The sequence below is a fragment of the Notothenia coriiceps genome, unplaced genomic scaffold (assembly GCF_000735185.1).
Source record: "Notothenia coriiceps isolate Sejong01 unplaced genomic scaffold, NC01 NC01_scaffold00034501, whole genome shotgun sequence".
Taxonomy (NCBI): domain Eukaryota; kingdom Metazoa; phylum Chordata; class Actinopteri; order Perciformes; family Nototheniidae; genus Notothenia; species Notothenia coriiceps.
In genome coordinates, this window is record NW_011367202.1 from 42,896 (window position 1) to 62,828 (window position 19,933).

At 40.6% G+C, this 19,933-nt stretch overlaps 1 protein-coding gene across 1 annotated transcript in view; it reads right to left on the reverse strand.

Annotated features, from left to right (window-relative positions):
- Nucleotides 1-19,713, reverse strand: part of LOC104962257 (triple functional domain protein-like) — a gene marked incomplete at its 3' end in the record, with an annotated part of 62,543 nt that extends 42,830 nt beyond the window's left edge. The window contains exons 1-2 of the mRNA XM_010790679.1: nt 19,418-19,713; nt 123-173 (exon numbers count right to left, since the gene is read on the reverse strand). Coding sequence (XP_010788981.1) covers nt 123-173; nt 19,418-19,487 — 121 coding nt within the window. The remainder of the gene's footprint in view (nt 1-122; nt 174-19,417) is intronic.
- Between the last annotated feature and the right edge of the window lie 220 nt (nt 19,714-19,933).

The window sequence follows — 19,933 nt, forward strand, 5'->3', positions numbered from 1 at the left end:
CCTTCGGTGTTGCCTTGGTCAGTTCTACTACGATTGCCACACTAACTAAACAGACATTGAGGGATGGAAAAACAGCAGCAAACTTTAGATTGCGTGGATTGGGTTATTTATGCTTGTCTTACCTGCTATCTGACTCGATACATCTCCTTTTGGCTCTTTAGGGAGGGATCCATCTGTAAAAACAGACATAAATTGGATTGTTATGACCAACAAAGAGATAGAGCTTGAGAATAAAAACATCATAAGGAGCAATGGAGAGGAGCATTAACAGGAATATATCTGTTGATGACTTTGGGGCATTATTACAATGCTGTTCAATTCACTGTGCCAAAAAAACATATTTTATATCCACTAATACAGTACTACCAGCACTAACCAGTAGTCCCACTGCTTTGCTGACACTTAAGATCCAACAAAATAAGAACATTCTATTATGAATATGCTAAGAAAACATCAAACTATGAGAGAAAATGGTCATGTTAGCTGTGTGTTGCCTTATTTGGGCAGTGTGATGCAAGCTAAATGCTATCATTAGCATGCTAACATACTATTGTTAAGCAGGCATTTAAGATGAACAAATGTCTTTGTATTGAATGTAGTGAGTTATCATGCTAATATCTGCTCATTGACAAGTAGAACTTATGCAAAATGTATTGTTATTAGTTTCACTGGAATTATTTGGGAACAAACTAAAGTGTAAAAAGGTACAAACGCACCACATAAAATGTCAGGGGATCATAAAAGTCATTATAGTTCATTATGAAGAGGTCATGAATGTCAGCACCTAATAGTATTCCAATCTATTCAATAGCTGTTAATGTATTTTCCCCCCTAAGGACAAAAACTATCAGGCTGACATTGCAATCGGTGCTGGCGTGGCAAAATACAAAAAGTCTGTACCAGCTGCCAGAAATCTGCTGCATTGCTAAACAGCAAAAAGAGAAGTTATATTGCATTACGTATGGCAAATGGAAAACTGTCCAACTGTAGTTTGTTCAGTCAAACAAAAAGCCAACGTATCAACATTTCATAAGCACAGGAAACAGTTTAATTAGAAACACAGTCTTATGAGAAATACAACTGGTGTTAGAAAAACTAGCTACTGTTAGCCTCTACAACATAATCACTAATTTATATTACCAATGTACCAGCAATAGGACATGTCTTGTTGGACCAATGCATGCAGAAGTCATCTTCTCATCACCCTATACCTCATGACCGAGGCCCAGTGGTTTCTCAGTGGATGCAACAATCAACCTATTGATGGAGCCTATCGCCTGCTGTGACTGAGAGGAAGATATGGTCAGTGTCATGTGCTGTCAACATGTAAACAAGCTGGACGCTGCACTGGCTGACTCAGTGAAACACACTGCCTCTGTTCCGAATCAGGCTCACTCCTTCCCGTTTAACACCACAGAGCACGGCATTAAGGCAGAGGGAAGCTACTATATAGGATCTGTCAAGTATCTAACAATATGGATGAAGACGTAGGTCGATTTTTATACTTAACAAGACCTATTGAACATGTAGTAGATGCAGTTTAGGATTGATGCACTGCTTCCATAGCTCTATAGAGATAGACTTTTTTATTTATCGATTAATCTGCACAATTTCTTTGATTATTCCTCTGATCTATACATTTCGGAAATAAGGAAACGTGTCCCAGTTTCTCATAGTCCAAGTTGTCTTTTTCTAATCCAAAAACTAAGAATACTCAGTTTAATGTCATATAAAAACAGTGAACATCAGGATATGTACATGCATGAGAGGCTTCAAAAGTATTTTCTGATAATTTTGCACCTTCACATGTACACACCTAAAATAAAATGCAACATGACACACCCCAACACGGCATCAGTTGTGACAAATTTAGCATCCACTTCTACACGCATGCAAATCAATGGTGATAGCACTCTTGGAAGTACCCGGAAATCTGTTGACATTGCACTCAAACATTTGTGTTGTAAATGTCTGGACTTCCACTGTTGTTTTTTAGTTGGGAGTGGCATGCTGTAATTACAATCAAACCTAAAAAAGTCAAACTTCAACAAATGTAAGTTGATACCTCTTCTGTGTTCAGTTGACTGCATCAGAAAACAACAACCCTCTTGCCTACATGTTTGTACTTGTAAGCTCAAAGAAGTGTGATCCAACTTATTCCTGCTATATCAGATTGATAGACGGAAACCAAAGACTTCTTGTATGACTGCAAGTTGTATGTGGGTCAAAGGATACTGTGGATTAACCAAATAGAAACATGGATTACATTTGGATTTAACTGACTTGATAAATGGACTTAGTGGCTACTGGATCTTAAAATCTGCCCTTGTGTTAGTGGGTGTGTGTTGCGTTTAGGTACCGGTAAAACAAAACAATCCAGAAAGTCCAGTTTGAATAGCAGATTTTAAGGATTTTAAGAAACCAAGACACTGAACAATGATCTGTTTTTTGCCAAGACAAAACTCTGGGAACGCCAACGTCAGGCAACTACTCTCCAATCTCTCATTGTGGCGATCGGGAAAGTGTTCACGTAGCAAAGTATTTACAGTGCTGATGTGAATGGTAGGAGCACATGGGAAACCTTTCATTCCAAATACTGCAATCTGACATACATGTGTATGGCTGCCAACTGCCACAAATAGGGGGGGACTGTCCGTGTCTGTTAACTGGAGGGTCCAGGTTCAAGGCTTGTTACCAGTAAGTATCTGCCTTGCTAAGAACTCAACACGTCTAGCTTCTTATGCAACAGGCCACGACCTCTGACCTTCAGAAGCAAGAGAAAAGAGCAGGCACACATAGACTTTACTTGGGCGGGCCGCCCAGGTATATTAACGGCCGCTAAAGTATATTTCGCGACCCATTTAGGTTTAATCTTTTTTTATCCGTCCGCGAGCACGACGCCATCTGCGATCGATTAACTACCCCTCCTGTTCGCTCTGCTATCGCGCTCCACAGTAACTCCGCTGCAGGGCTCCGGCCAACAGTTGATGGGCGTGCTCCACTATTTGACAATTGGTTCCCTTCTGTAGTGGATACTAGGATCAACTTAATAGACAGCTATGATTTGGCAATATCTTTGCTGGTGGCTGTTTGCATTAATGAACATATAGCATCAGAGAACACAATACATGAGCAGACTTGCCGGCAACAACTGCCAATGCCACAGGGGCTCATGTTTATAAGGAAAAAGCTCATATAAACATGGCCCAGGAAGAGAAGTGCAACGATCTCAAAGGATTTTTTCTCTAACGCTGTTTACCTGGGAACTTAACAGAGAATGAATGGGATGAAGAAGAAAAGAAGGGAAAAGGAAGGAACGAGAAAGACCAAACACCCACATACTTCACATATTTGTAATGCCAAAGATGTCCACTTAAGCCGCAGTGTGCAACATTGTAATACCAGACTACAGTAGTGGTTGCCCACATCTTATCGCAGTGTAAACAATCAGAGTTGTAGCTTAGCCAGAAGTCAAACACTCATGGACAAAAAGGAGATAAAATGCATTGTATGTGTGCATAGAAAGAAGCTGTGAATGGAGACTTTTCCTCTGAGATGGGACCGTTAAAGCAGAGGTTGAATTCAACAACAAGGTTCAAGGTTCTTTATTGTCAAACTAACATAGCTACAGAGTAATTATGTCACAGGCTTCTCCAACAATGCAACACAATGTGCAAACACACACACACACACACACACACACACACAGAGAGACAATTTTGTTGCAGACCATAGTAGGATAAGCCCACCACTAAAAACGTCAGCCTAGCTCTTTGGATAAACAGACACACATCCAACGACAGTTGAGGAACTAAAATGCAATGGTCCCAATCCCATAACACATCCCACCTCTCCAAAACATGCAAACACTCGTACAGTGAACTCACCTAGACCTCCGCTCTGCTGAACACTAGCTTTACTGTATCCAAAACTGAGTTCCCCTCCGCAGACAGCTCCCTCTTGTCCCGACACACACTGCTTCTGTCTCTGAGCCCACGTTAACACAAGACCACCCTTTCTGTGGGCCCCTGCCTTTCCCTTCTCGGCAAGCACACTCATCGTTTGACTCATACGCCAGTAGGAAAGACCCTCTTTCATTTAAACATACCTATTGTCTGACTAAAATGAGGCGCGAGGCACAGCAACAATGAGCAATACCCCTGCTGTCAAGGCTGTCTTTGGAGAGAGTAGACACTGCTGTAGGGGTTTAGCAAACATTTGAATGTCAAGGGCCATGAACAACACATTTCACAATATATTACCTGAGGGATCGCCCTTTTAAGAGTTTGCTGGTGCCAGGTAAAAACTGTAGGTGGTAAGATAATAGTGGGGAGAGCGAAACATGTAGGATGTCAAGTGGTAGGAAATATTGAACTTCAGATGATAATGAAATACTTTTGTGTTTTTGTTATCTCGGTGTAAGTTGGTATTTCACCTCCCAGAGATAACCTCTTGGTCAAACAAGGCGATTAGAGTGGTGAAATTGATTTCTATAGAAGCCATTTTTTTTCTGCAACTGGGGCTCCTCTCGTTGCTATGGTTCGGCTATGATGGTCAGCAGTTCAAAGCTAACTAGGTTTGATTAAAGGCGTTGAGGTACAGGTAGAGAAAGAGTCCCGGTCAGATTCTTAGGCTTCAACCACACTAATGTTTTGAGCAAAAACTCTCATTGGTCTCACAAGCATTTTGGTATAATATCAGAAATAGTCTTGGTCCATACTGACACACCTAAATCGCATATATAATTGTTTTTCAGGTAATCTGGGCATGTGTGTGCAATATGTAGGGCTGATAGGACAGGGTAATTGATGCAAATCTATCCAACAGCGCAACAGCTGCTAGCTAAAACAACACAATTGCTTGTAATTTATTATTCATGTTACATTTACCAATATTAGTCAAGGCTGGTGTTTTATTCAGGAGAAAGGTTGTTTGACAGGGGTGTGATAAATCAGGAAAGGAGACTCAAAAGGAAGCATTTGTAGGTGTCTGCTTCATCCTTTAAAACAGGGGTGTCAAACTCAAGGCCCGGGGGCCAAATCCGGCCCGCGACTTCATTTCATGCGGCCCCACAAGAGCTTGCAAAGAATATCATATGTGTATTATACAGTTACATGCCGCTTTACAGAAGCACATTGCCCATAAACTACATGCCCCACAATGCATCTCAAATTAGACTTTTTTTCTTCAGAATTTGGCTTTTCTTTTTAAATCATTTTGTGACATGCACACTGAAGAGACTTGCAATTATTTGCCCTAGACTTCTGCTTTCAGACGTAGTTAATTATGAAGTTATTACCCTATCCGATAATAATCCAATGCAGAGGCAATCATGTAATATAATACATTATTTTATATATATTATATATTTATATATGTATATTTATATAGTCTTGAAGTTACAACCGGCCCTTTGAGTGCAACCATGATGCTGATGTGGCCCGTAATGAAATTGAGTTTGACATCCCTGCTTTAAAACATCTCTTTTACCATCTGTCCAGACTAGAACTCAGCAAAAGACACCATGAGCAGTGTTTTCAAAAGTCGTCATTTTAGATGTTTTGAGAAAGCTGGTATTTTGGTAGTTGGGTGTGTATATAGCAAAAGCTTTGTGTTTTAAAAAGAAAACATATTACTTTGGATGCAGCCTGACTCTAACATTAAAATCTAATAGAAAACACTATAGAATTGTTCTATTTTCTTCTAAAAGTATCAGAATGAATGCATGAAATTGGTGCAGTTCCTCTTTAACCACATCTTAGGACCATGATATATTTGCTTTTTTCCTTGCTACGGATGAAGCAATCCGGCATGTCGGATCCAGATCTGTGATACTGATCTTAATTTAGCGGATCCGTCAGAAGTGGCCGGTCCACATTAAACACAGTTTGATGTCATGGCATTATATAAAATGATTGTTTCTGCAAGTTAGCGTACATTTAGTCAGTCATTCAACAAGCGTTCGGTTTGGTCCAACAGTCACAGTGTTTGTCTCTGTAACCCTGAAGTGATTGATTATTGAAGCTAGCCAGTTCTTCTTCATTCCAGTTAAAGACTGAATACATCAGTACCAAAACGCTAGGAAATGTGGCACAGCCGGTTTCATCCAAAGACAAACAGACTAGGAAGACTAAATCTTAAACAGCTGCGAGATTAACACTTGGCGGACTCACTATGTCTATGATAGATAAATACATCAATATTCTTCTTAACGATAGGACAAGAAATACAAACTGTGAAACTCTTTGTTTTGTTGAACCAATATTACTCCGTTTTCAGTCCTAATGTTGAAAACTGACCATTTTCTGTCCAACCATGTGGTTATCTGCCCTCCCCTGAGATCCCAGGTGCAAAAGAGTCCCTCTTTGGATAAAAAAAGCTTGGCTCGGCCCTAAAGATCAGGACCAAAGACCATGGCTTTTAACTGCTCTTCATTTTTTTCCTCTGGACCTCTGGGACCCTTTCAAGGAACTCAGTGGTCCATAGCCTTTGCTTTGGGACACAAAAGGCCACTGACTGTGAGGTTTACAGTGGATCAATTTCCCTGAGTTCCCGGCCCTTAGCAGGAGAGAAAAGGGGAGAGACGTAGGAAGAGAAAGTGAGCGAGATGGGGAGGGCAACGGTGAGATTGCACTTTTGAATGCACTGGAGACCCAAAGAAAAATGGAGTACAATGGTCTTTCAGGACTTGTCCTAGTTTGGTTCAATCTCTCTGCGTGTCGCTTTCTACTTTCAAAATAGGAGAACATTCTGGCAAATCTTTCACACTGATCCTAATCAATTTACAAGCTGATTCAATTATTTTACTGACCTCTTTCATGAACCAGTAGAAACTCTGTTAACACAGCTTGGCACACAGCTACACTCCTCCTCCCTTCATTATCTTTCCAAGGTCTCGCTCCGTCTTTCACTTTCTCCCGTCCACCTGAGCTGAATAGACTTCCTTATTTCCCTCTGAGAGGATAATAAAATCATTCACTCACTGTGAGGCTTATTGTTTATGCTCCTTTTACAAGAGTGCGTTAAGAAAATGGTTATCAGCACACGTGACTTCGCGGCCAATTGTAAACCTGCGTACCCCGCCTCCCTCGCGACCTACCTCCCATCTTCTCCATCTTCCCTCTATTTTCCTCTCTGCCCCCTCCGCGGTTTTCCCTCTCTCGTTCCAGCTTGTTTTCACAAAGACGGTGGTGGGGCGGCAAATTTTCCCCGAGCTCACACCAATTAGCTATATCACGCCGGAGAGATTACTGACGAAGAGCACAGCAGATGAGGGAAAAGTGGGACATGCTACTTTTTAAGACACAGAGAGGCGAGAGGTTTGTGTGCGCGTGTGTGCGCGTGCGTGCATGTGTTTATGTGTGTGTGTTAAAATGGCTCCTGAGAGGGGATTCGAACAAGCCAAAAACTCTTATTTACACATCTGACAAACATCCTAATGCTAAAATTCCCTTGTTAATTGACTGAAAGACTTAATTTGATATTATTATATTATACTTTTAAATACCTCTTATCCATCAGCACAAAAATATTACTAGCCAAAGTAAATTGCCCCTCAATGCTTTTCATCTCTAAATTCCTATGTTTAAACGCTCTGCTTGCCCTGAGTATTCTGATTGACAGCTATGTGATTTGTAGGTGAATTTGAGTTGCAGCACGTGTACAAATGTTGTTTTCAATGCATCCAAATGCAGCATACGATCAGTCATTCAACTCAATGGCCTACATCGAGACCATAGAAAGGGAACGTCCATATGAGCTCTTATCAGCTGACCTTTGGTCTTATCTAGTCTGTGTCAGGGTGGAAACGTGTGTGTGTGTGTGTGTGTGTGTGTGTGTGTGTGTGTGTGTGTGTGTGTGTGTGTGTGTGTGTGTGTGTGTGTGTGTGTGTGTGTGTGTGTGTGTGTGTGTGTCAGTGTGTGTGCGTGTGCGTGCGTGCGTGTTTGTGCGCGCGTGTGTGTGTGTGTGCGTGTGTGTGTGTGTGTGTGTGTGTGTGTGTGTGTGTGTGTGTGTGTGTGTGTGTGTGTGTGTGTGTGTGTGTGTGTGTGTGTGTGTGTGTGTGTGTGTGTGTGTGTGTGTGTGTGTGTGTGTGGTAAAGCTTTAATGATAGCACGTGTCTTTGGCGACCCAGTTTACATAGGCTTGTTAGTAAAGACCCAGAAGACATGGTATGGCTGTTGTTACCATGGTGATTAGACTGCCAACCGAGCCTTTCTTGGTGTAAATAAAAGCAGGATTTAACATGTATCTATAGCACAGATAGAGTCTTTATTGTGAATAATTCTTTTTTTAGTTACACTGTTAATGGGGCCTCAAAAGTATACACAGCCTTATTGTTTAATACTGTCTTTGATACCCTCCCAAACATTTCCATCGCACTTAGTTACATATAAACTAAGTCCTGAAAGTTGGTTAAGAAAGTTCATAATAGTTTTGTGCTGATTCTTTGATCAAATACTTCTTGATTAAAGTGTTAACAATTGTATACTCTACTTCATTAAGCTTGAGTATGCACAATATTTAAAGGAATAGTTTAAGATGTGGGATGTAACCTTTCATTAATTTCTTCTGAAGAGAAACGACTCTCATACATGTATATTAAATATTATGCCACAGACATAAGACATAATGGTTAACTTAGATTGGAACCAGATAAAAACAGTTAGCATAGCTCTGTCTGAAGGTAGTAAAATCCACCTACCAGAACATCTAAAAAAACATCCATATAATGTCTTGTTTGATCAATCCGTTAAAAAAAAAAGTTTAAAAAGGGCAATTATTTGGCAACAAACAGAGATTCCCAACAACCAATAATCTGACACGTAATACTCCCTTTAAAACGAAAGTGGTCGGATTTTGGGCCACATCCCAAAATGCCGAACGATTCCTTTAACCTTTTTGCGTAGGTATTAGGGGAAAGTAGATATTCCTTAAAGCAAAGTATTAAAAAAAAGTATTGTTTTAGTATTTTTTTTCTGTGTGCATGTGTGCAAACATGTGCAAATCCACCTCTCTACCTCAACGCCTTTACAGGAAAACACACAAAGTAATCCCAGAGAATAAACACCAGATCAGATTAGGTCAACCCGTGTAATCCAATGAACTCTCACCTCTAACATGCCTAATGTTGTTAGAGCTGACAACATCCCACCACCACTCACACACCAACAGGGTAAGGGGCTTGTGCTGCTGGTGCATAGCTCTGCTTTCCAATAACCTTGTATATAGCATTTCTGTTCAAATGAGCAGATTTGTTGTTAAAACAGTCGTTGGGCTTTCTGTTTTCCCACACACTCCCTACCCTTTAAGACTATCTGCAATCTGCTCACTAGATTATTTATAAAATACTGACTCTCTGGCATCAAAATATTGTATTCTCAGTGATACATGTTTAATAGTAACATATGTATCTATGGAAATATAATTTATAGGTCACCTATTATGCAAAATCCACTTTTTCATGTCTCTTCTACATCAACATGTGTCCCCTCTGTGTAAAGAGATTCTGAAAGTTTCAGGAAAAAAGATTCTCTCTCTTTTTGTCCTGATCCATTTATATAAAAACCTGTCTGAAAATGAGCTGATCAGATTTTGGCCACTTTGTGATGTCATAACGATTTTTTGGCTTGTGTAACCATTAGCCAATCACCAACCAAGGTAACCCCTAGGGTTGGGAACCGAAACTCGGTTCCAGATGAGAACCGATAAGAAAATGCCGGGTACCCATACAAAATACACAATTTCGGTTCTGCTTAACGGTTCCTAAACGCGGTAGACCCTGTATTCCACCGTCACCTGGTTGAATACAGCCAGGGTAAGGGCGGACTGGCCCTCTGTGTGTTCTGGAGAATCAAAGAAAGGCCGGTCGTCATGCGAGCCGTTGACGGCCGGCTCGGTATGGTGACGGCCGGCTCGGTACGCTGACGGCCGGCACCGCCCTTAATTTTTTAAAACAGCATCATGTAAGTTGCGGCGACAGAGGTCCACAGTTGCCCCGCAGCGAGGCTCCCCCCGCTCTCCTGTAGACAGTTCACGAGCTCAGTCACTTCATAACACCAAAGATGGATCGCGGTAAACGCTCTAAAGTGAGGCTCCACTACACTCAAAAAGAAAAAGACAAGGCACAGTGTAATGACTGTTAATAGCTTGCCACAGGCATAGCTCAGTTAAAATAAAGCACAGCTATTGTGCAAAGTGTAAGTGTAATACATTTGTATTGTATGTATATTTTTTATTTGTAAAAATGTCAGTTAAAGCTTAAAAGAATAAAGATATTTTTGTTATCTAAACGTTTGACCTCTTTCTTTTACAATTTTGGAATCGAAACGGGGAATCGATAAGAACCGGAATCGATAAGCAGAACTTCAATCAGAATCAGAATCTATACATTTCAAACGATACCCATCCCTAGTAACCCCCCCCCGCCAACCGTATCACCTGAATCTCCTCCTAGAGCACCATTGTGTTCTTTTTAACCAAATATCTCTCAGAGGGGCGTGGGGAGTGGCTCCTTATTTTCATCTAAAGTAACAGACAGAGAATCAGCACTTTTGAAACAGGGTTGAAACAGAGGGGATTATGGGATGCTGCAATGATCTGTTTGGTGTTTGGAGGCAAACACTTCAGACATGTTTTGTATATATCTGAGACCTATAATATATTGATGAAAAACAGTATAATAGGGGACCTTTAACCCATTTCTGCAATGACTTTATTGCAGCATAAGTATGCTACACAGAGGATCAATTGATATGTCCCTTTTCAAATCATACACTAAACTCATGGTAAACTGTTACAGGACGCTCTTTACCATGTATAACATATCTACTAACAAAGAGAGACACAAAACTTGTTTGCAAGCATCTGACCGGGAAGTGAATGTTTTTCTCCCTGAAATGCAATCCGGTGCTTTTTGTTCTGGTTTAGGGTTGTATTACTGTGGTATAACGCTGACATCATACATGCTTCGGGCTACAAAAGGACTCCAGCTCTGTCATTCATTTGACTTAATGGCTTCTCTGGCCATGTCCTGATTGAAAGATTTGTGTTTAGACTAACCAGACATCTGTGGGTCAGGTTTTCCGACCATTTCTGCTTTGGACCCCAATCTGTGTCTTAGTACCGTGCAGTGGCGGCGCCAGGGTATGGCTGTAGCCTACCCCAGCCATACCAAGAAATGGCTTAGCCCCACCATGAAAAATGATGTTAAAGTAAGCACAATAAAGTCCGCCAACGCGCGTAATAAATTGCACAGACAGCAGTTAGTAGGATTGATTCCAGTAGCCACTTGTCTGGAAATACCGAAGACTAGAAACGGTTTTGAAAACTTTTGTCACGTAGTGATCGTCTTCTCAATAGAACATCTTTGATAATGTCTTCTGGCCAATCAGAATCACGGTAACGGCGTGGTGTTGTTGCAGGAAGTCCTGACGGAGAATACTTTTGCTGTAGTACATCTCGATATACATTGATACAACATTACGTGTTGATTTTGAGATAAGACCCCACGGTTTGATGATTGATAGGTGTGTTGGCTGTCTTTCATTTTGACACACAGAACAATGGGGGCTATCCACCCTTATCCACAATGTAAAGTCATTCACACAGCCTCTTCCCTCTTCTCTCTGTGAGGAGCGGCAGTTTCAGTTTTCAGAACAAAGTAACAAAAAACTAAAATGGCATTCATTTTTTTAAATGTGTAGTAATAGATGTATTTATTTTTCTTCTCAAGAGAGCACCAGAATGTGTATTTTATGTTAGTATTTCAAAAAATTGATTGGCTCCAGGTCGCCCTTTTTATTTACTACAAGACAAATGTGCCTTTTTATTTCATACAGTTCAATTTGGATTGAGACAGGGAAATAATCTAAACCTCACGCGTGGCGTTTCACTGTCACGGGGGGGGCGATATAGCGTGTATGTAATTACATTGCAAATACTGACTTGAGCCCCACCACTGTATGGGTTAGACCTACCATAGATTACCCAACACAAATACTCTGGCGCCGCCGGTGGTACCATGGCAGTCCCCAAAAAACGTATTTATGTCAGCTATTTATCTATTTACATCAATAACTTAATTAACATTTCACTTCATTGAAACTGATCTCTACCTGGTCTGCATTATATATATTAGTAGATTGTGGTTTACAGATTTCAATGTTATGTCCACTAAACAGTGTGGATCATTTTAATGCCAAAGTAAACACGACCCCGATGCCCAGTCCTGACAAGCCTGTGAAATGATACGCATTAGCAGCAAATGCCTTGAGCAGGATGATATATTGCGCAAACTTGGCATCAGTTTAGCAAAGAACGCATTCAACCAAAAGTATTCCAAGAAAAGTCAACCGGATACAAATTAAGTTTCTGAAAAACTCATCGGGTTTAACAATAAAAGGTGCTTTAATCAATCATTTAACATTTAAAATGTATTCCACGAATATCTATATTTGAATGTGTTTGCAAAATGTTAAACCCAGTTGCCACGTACGTCGTTGCTGTGCATTTAGGAGTCTTTAAAGCCTTTTTTATTGCCATCTGTGATGCAAATTTAGAGATTAGTTTCACTTTTTTCAGCATCGTTTTTATACACTAACAGCTCAGAACCAACAGAAAGTCAAAGTTTGAGACTAGCTTGGAAGAAAGTGTTGAATATAGCAGCTAAAAAATTCTGACATTCATCTCAACAGTTGGTGGAGGCCAAAAACAGAGCTAAAAGTACAATGAATATGGCGTATGATGCTACGTTTGCTATCTGTTGAGTGTATAAAATGGGCAATTATCTGCTAACATGAAGCTTAAAGCTAAATTACTAGTTGCTGAATCAGTTGTATTAATCCAATTTCCTTTGAGGGAGATCAATAGCTTTTTGTATGTATGTGCTGGGCCTGCTTTTGCTGTATTAGTGAAACCAGGAGGACAGGTTCCAAAAGTTTCTCCAAGCTTTACGAGCAGGTCGTTTCTGTCATTTCAAAAATAAATACGTCTCAGACTACGTGCTCTTATCCTGATCTGCCATGTCATTCTTCTCTTTAAACCAAGTCTGGCAACTCTGGGTTTGAATGCTAATGATTGACCAACATTTGGATCCCACTGCAATGGCCTTCAACAGATGAGAATTCAAACAAAAAACAAAAAGAAAATCACAATCCTCCCTCCCACACTGACCTCACAGCAGATGGGTGGGGGGAGGTTTGGCATGCTTGGCTAGCTGTAATCTGCCTTTAAATTTTAATGTACCTGCACCTGTTATTAGACATGAGAAAGATGATGCGTTTACACAACTTCTCAAGGGAAAATGAGAGCAACTTAAATTATTTACTCTTCACAGATCCATTTTCTTTACCACTGTTTAGCCATTTTCTCTACAGAAATGTGAGTGTATGACAGAAAATGTGTTTATAAGGACATGATGATCTGAGAAACTAATGATGCCTGCACGGCTCATCTTGTTACCATGTGTTCAGTGAGTATTTGTGCTTCATTTTATGGGTTGAATGGCTTTCTAAATGAAACATCATATGTTTAAGCCACAATAAAGGAAACAGTTAGAGCAGAGGGTTTTTCATATACCCATTTTTCATCTTCATCTCCACCAGCCCTTTCTAAAAAAGCTTTTTCCCCGAGCTTTCCATTCATTGTTGCCTGGCTAAATAAAAGACTAAACACTCATAACCATCATCTTTTCCTCCAGCTGGCTTCCATTTATTAAATCTGCTCGTCTCTTATGTACAATAGAGAAGTTACTTAGAGCTGTGTGTGTGAGGTACCTGAAATTCTGCAGCTGATCATGTGTGTACAAATGGAACTCACTGTGGGAGATGTTAGTACGGCGTGACCTTAACAATACAAAGACAGTGAGGAGACGAGCTGGAGGACACAGAACCAGGGTCAGTGCTAACGGCAAATCAGAGCATGGATGAGTGTTAGTCAGTGTGAAAAGCAATTGAGACAGAACAGAGGCTGACTATCATGAAGCCCCTCGTACTGCAGAGCACATGACGCCTGAGTGTCCAAAAGAGTTACCCCCTGATAACTCAGCTGGAGCTTCTTCAAATTTTTCTTTCCAATGCGATCATTTTTGTGCTTTGACACTTTTTGGCAGCGCATTTCTACCTCTGTTTTTATCTTAAATAAAAGTATCAATTCATTAAGACGGTCAGTATCTGCACCAATACCAATTTGGACCATCTTTTAATATCTTACTAGATGTATGAGGCTCTCAATTGATTAGATAAATATAATGGTTGTAAAATTGCATATATCAAATACCTTTTATCGGTCTCGTCAGTCTGCGTTAAAAGCATAATCTACCAAATATAGGAAGTACTTGGCTGGCAAAACTGAGGTTTGGTTGAGGGGTTTGAAGGGGCACTCCTCTGAATTTACACATACGTTCAGATTACATGTAATAAAGATGACTAATCAGCCTGTGAAAACAAAACAGTTGTCTTTAGTGAATCTGAAAGGTCTTTTCCAATGTCAGAATAGAATAAGATGATTATGCCATCAGGGGCTATCAAGTTGAACTGTGGGAAATGTTGTATCCAGTGTTTTTGGGGGTGTGGCTCTTACCAGGGGATTAAAAGACGGAAAGTAAATAAAGTCAGGTTTTTGTGGGAGGCCCTCAATCAGAAAACAAACATTTTTTAACTAAATTGAGTGTTATAGATATTGGGTGGATAATGTGTGTCCAGGAAAGAGAGTATTACAAACAAATTGTGTTTTTTTTTAAACATAACATGCAAGACAATCTCGAACCCTCCCAAAAAAAAGAAAAAGCATGGAAAATGAACATATGTCCAATTTAAAATCAGTCTCTCCCAAGCAATATGTTCTTGAGTTATCAGTTTCTCTCTGATCACAGGTTCAGAGCAACCTGTCAAGTACTTAGGTAAAACATCTCTGTTTTCAAAAAGGCAGGGAAACAAAGTGACAACAAGCCCACCCTTCAATCAGTCGTTTGCATAGACCTGTGATGCACTAATCCTATGCTTAGTTCCATCCCATAAACACAGGATGATAAAGAGAATCTGCTCTGTACAGCATTAGGGCTTTGGCCTCTGCTGTGTGTCTGACTTGGCAGCTTTAAGCCTGGAGGAAACCTTTACTGAGGGAGCCCAATCAGTCTCCATCTCCTGGATCAATATCCATTAGTCTGTAGAGTGCATGTGTGTGTGTGTATGTAAGTGTGTGCAGACCTCATCCTGGGTGAATGGGCCTGAGTCATAAATGCAAGCCCTGGATCAAATTTCTCTCCCCCCTTTCTTGCACTAACACACGTACACTGCAATGCTCATTCAAACATACAACCCAACCTCTTCATTCATGAAGTGCCTTTTTTTCCCACTGTGAATACCACACTATCAACAAGTAATAACTTTATGAAATCAACACTCCATCAGCCTCTTAGTCACCAGTGTAGCCAAAGATATGTTTAGCGTAGATAATAACTTGATGATTGACAACATGCCACAACAAAACTCCCCGTCTCAGAGCTCTGAGGCCGGGGTATTAATTCCAGTCTGGAAGGCAGGGGAGAGAGATGAGGGGAAGCGCATTTTTTTTAATAAGTTGTCATTATGCATTAGGACTGTAAGGGCCGACAAGAATAAGGGAGGGAGAAAACATGGAGCAGACATTGGCGAACGAACACTAGGACAGCAGGCAGTCGGACAGAGAGAAGGGAAGAAAGCAAAGAGGGAGGACATGGGAAAGACGAAGAGTAGGAATGCCAAAGGATGGAAAAAAGAGATGTGGAGCTGGGAATGGAAAAGCATAGCCTGTGGCAAGACACTCAAACCTGTGCATGTCAAAACAAGATTCTTAGATCTATAAGGAGGAATATCACGAGCAAAACAAAGAGGAGGGGAGAGCCAGAACGTGACACTGAAGCCTTCCAACGAGCTCATTGCACAAAAGCCATTGGTAGACTATACGCAGGCCTGTGGTGGTTTCACTGCCGGGTTGAACTCTGAGTCTGAAAGAGTTTCAGAAAGGATGTCTTACTTTAAAACTGTGTTTGAGTTGAAAAACTGTACAGCAACTGCTTTGTGCACTTCCTGTAGTATTCTCTGCTTCTCAGATTAGAAATCAGCCCTTGTCTGTTTTTTTGGGGGGTTTTTTGTATGTTTTGCTTGTGCAGACAATAATATAAATACTATGTGACTGCAAAGAAAGAATACAAAAATGGTTTGAATGCATTCAGTGCCAGTTAAGTTTTACAAAACTTTAAAGAACCAACAAGACACAGAGCAGGAAAGTGTTACTACAGCCATTTAACACGGTATGGAGACAGATTATGTACTTTAGAAACAAAAATCTAATCCCTCTTTGCCAAATCCAGTCTGCTGTGTACAGTAAATATCGGTCCACGGTTATCATTATCTCCAAATGTAGGTGGTCTTGTCAATCACTCTCGTGTTGCGCTCAGTGACATAACAGTAGTACTGATGGTGCCAGGTTCTCTCGGGGAGAACAACAACACTAAGGCCGCAGCTAACAATAATCAGCCGTACCACCTGAAGAAACGTGGGTCATATTTAACATAAGGACCTGCTCAGTGACACATAATCATTGCTAAGTGTAGCTTTAGGGGCTTGTTTAACAAGGTCTGTTGTTTTTGGAGGAAAAAACCTATACTCCTAAAGTCCTCAAGCAGCTTATGATAGCATTTTGACAACACATGGTTTATGATTGTAGCTGAGTGCCAGTGGGACATGTTTAGGTTTAAGGACACAAACAAATGGATTCCAATGAACTGTCAGGTTTAAGTTAAGATCTCGTTTAAGATCAGATGTAGTAGAGGTCTGGTTAAGGCCTGCTTTTTCCAAAGTACGGGTCTGTCCATTACTGTAGCGAGAGTAATGGGCAGAGAATGCTTCAAGTACAGACAGGCCTGACATGTTAATCATTCTAATTGTTAAATAATTGTGGGATTTTTTACACCGGCAGCAGAATAATAAAAGTGTATTTTTATGCAAGACAGACACAGATTCATGTTGTATTTAATCAACAATATATTTTTTATTATTTCAGAAGGATCCCCCCTGCTGCTCTACAAATGTAAGACAGACAAAAACAATTTATTAGTGTCACTTCTTCTGTTAAACAAACCAAAAAAAGTCAATTTAAGTGCTCTATTAGTAAATAAAAAGCTATTTCTAAACTAAAATATGAATCTATAGCAGATGGCCTTGTGGTAATAAGAGGAGGCATATCTAAACATTTTTAATTATGCAACAAATTAGCAGCAGATTTGATTAACAATGAGGCAGAAGGGCTGCAGCTGTGCACCATCAACAAAACATACAAAGTGTAGCTGCAAGTGAGTTACATGATGCCTCTCGCCTCTCTCCATGAAAGGAAGCCATCGGATCAGCTCAATACGGATACTGAACTTCCCTCTGTGGCTTATTATCTCGCTAGACACAAAACCACAGGAGCCAGAGGCTGGATGTCAATACTCTGCATTCTCCTGCTTGTTTACTCCCCTCCAACTCTGCTTCAAAATCTCACTTCCACCACAAAAGGTCCCACATGTGACAGTGCATTTCAACTGCCAGGGTTTTGGCTTGGGAATGCATTCCTAGGTTCTGTTTTTCAATTTCTCTCTTATGCCACAGTTTCATATTTGAGTATCGCACACTTATGCAAATGTCACCTGGCGAAATAAACTCCCCACTACTACTACACATACAAAGCACAAGCTTCAGCTATTGATCCATGGATAAACTTGTTTTAAATGCATATAAAAAGTAAGCTGCCAAAGAGAGGGGAGTTTTATGATGACACTGGCAGACATGACAACAGGCACCGGATCTAATTCACTGCTAGCTGACACTGAAAATAGCTGGAGGGTTATCTGGCATTTCCAAGTGCAGCCCATAAGCTCATAGACAGGCATTCACCCATGGATCACTATTTCATTCAACTGTATCTCAGGAAACTCCAATTACAAATATTGTGTTATTTTTGTACAAAACACTTACACTGATATGGACATGGAAATTAATAGAAAATAAAACATTCTTTAACATAGTTTCATAATGCAAAGTCTGCTGGGTAGAATAAAACATCTATATATTTCCCAGATCCCTTCATTTTTATTAGGACCACTTGAATTCTCATTTAAAACCCGTTTAAGAGCCATTGTTGCAGCCTTTAAAAATCACTGTAGGCCCGTGTTGGGACTTCAAGTCACAGTCCTTGCTGATTAATTAGCCTACTTAGCTATTGTTAGCGACATGAATATGCAAGTTTCCCACATATAATAATGTCTATAAGCAATAGTTCATGTGTAAATCACTGTCACTGACATTCTCGGGTGTTATAACAATCAACAGACCGTGTTATTGATAATAGGCAGCCCTTTTTGGCCTTGATAGCTATGTTGCAAAGCTAGCTTATCCTGCACAGTGCACACCCAGGCTCTATGTGCCACGCCATGTATTGTTTACATTGCTTCCACAGTTCTGCTATTTTCTGACAGCACAGAAAACGACAAACAATAAGTCATTGGGATAGTGGATTTAAAATACACCAATACTGTATCATGTTTTGTATTGAATACACATTCAAGCTGTTCAGATACACGAGAGCTTTGTCAACTCACTGGCAGGCTAGCGATGCTAAAGTAGCTAGCATGGCTAACCAAAGCAGACAGCCAGGATTCGCTGAATCTGATTCAGGATCACTAGCTCACAGGCTAATACTGGAAGCTAATATTGAAACTAGTTATGAACACCCAAGTCCATTATCGGACAGCTCTGACCTGCTTATTTTCCTTCCTCTCAGCAACGTCTACATGTTATGCACTGGATATATAAAAACATAATATATACGATATACGGATTTATATCTACGTTTTCATTTTAATTAGAAAAAGTTACTTGGATTCAATCGTGATGGGGTCTAGCTGTACGAAAAACATATGTTTGCAGTCCTTGTGTTTTCCTCTTTTCTTACATTTACTGGGTCAAACATACACGTTACAACCTCATTTTCACACCTGTCAGTGGTGTTAACGAGTTTAAGGAGTGTCATGGAAAGATAAAAACACAGAATAATGTATTTTTAAAGAAAAGTACACGGAGAGCTTTGACAAATCTAGGGGAGGTGTCCGAAGATGGAACTTGGAAAATTAGCGATGTAGCTAACGTTGCCCTGGCTACACTACTCTGAATCAAATACTGAAGCGTTTGTTTGATAAATGCATTCAAGAAACACATGTTAAGAGATTTCCACGACTACGTTAGTCATTGCTATATGTTGTACACTTCATTCACAACAGTAATTGGGCATTTTAATCCCTATTTTTCCCTGCACGAGCACCCAATGTCCCTAATTTGTGCACCAAGAGGAGCAGCTTCTCAGTAAATACTACTCCGACTATCCATCTCCTTTTTCGGCTTACCGTTCTTGAAGAACGCCGCAATTTCTCCAGCGTCCTTCGTCGTTTCCTCCGCTCCTTCCCCGGAGCTCATGGTTGCCACAACCCGGACCTGGAGCTCAGAGTCTCCCAAGTAGATCCCCCAAAACACACGATAGAAAGATGGCACAAAATCACTTCTGTCCCGAGAAAAGCTTGATTAAAGACACGGAGACTCGTAGTAGCTAGCAGTGCCATCTGCAAACCTCCATCTTGGGGTAACGTAATTGGAAACGATCAGCCGGGGGGCACCGGGTTCCTCCTCGGAGTGAAGCCGAGGGGAGAGTAGCTGTAGCGAGGAGGAGTAGGAGGAGTAGGAGGAGGAGGAGGGAGGGGTCGCTGCTCGGTGAATCTCCGTAAGCTTTCGGAAATGTGCAGACGGTGGGTCATCAAGGACCGACGGCAGTCACTGTGTCCGATTTACAGTGAACAGGGGTGGAAGAAGTACTCAGAAATTGTATTTAAGTAAAAGTAGAAAATACCAGAGTAGAAATACTACAA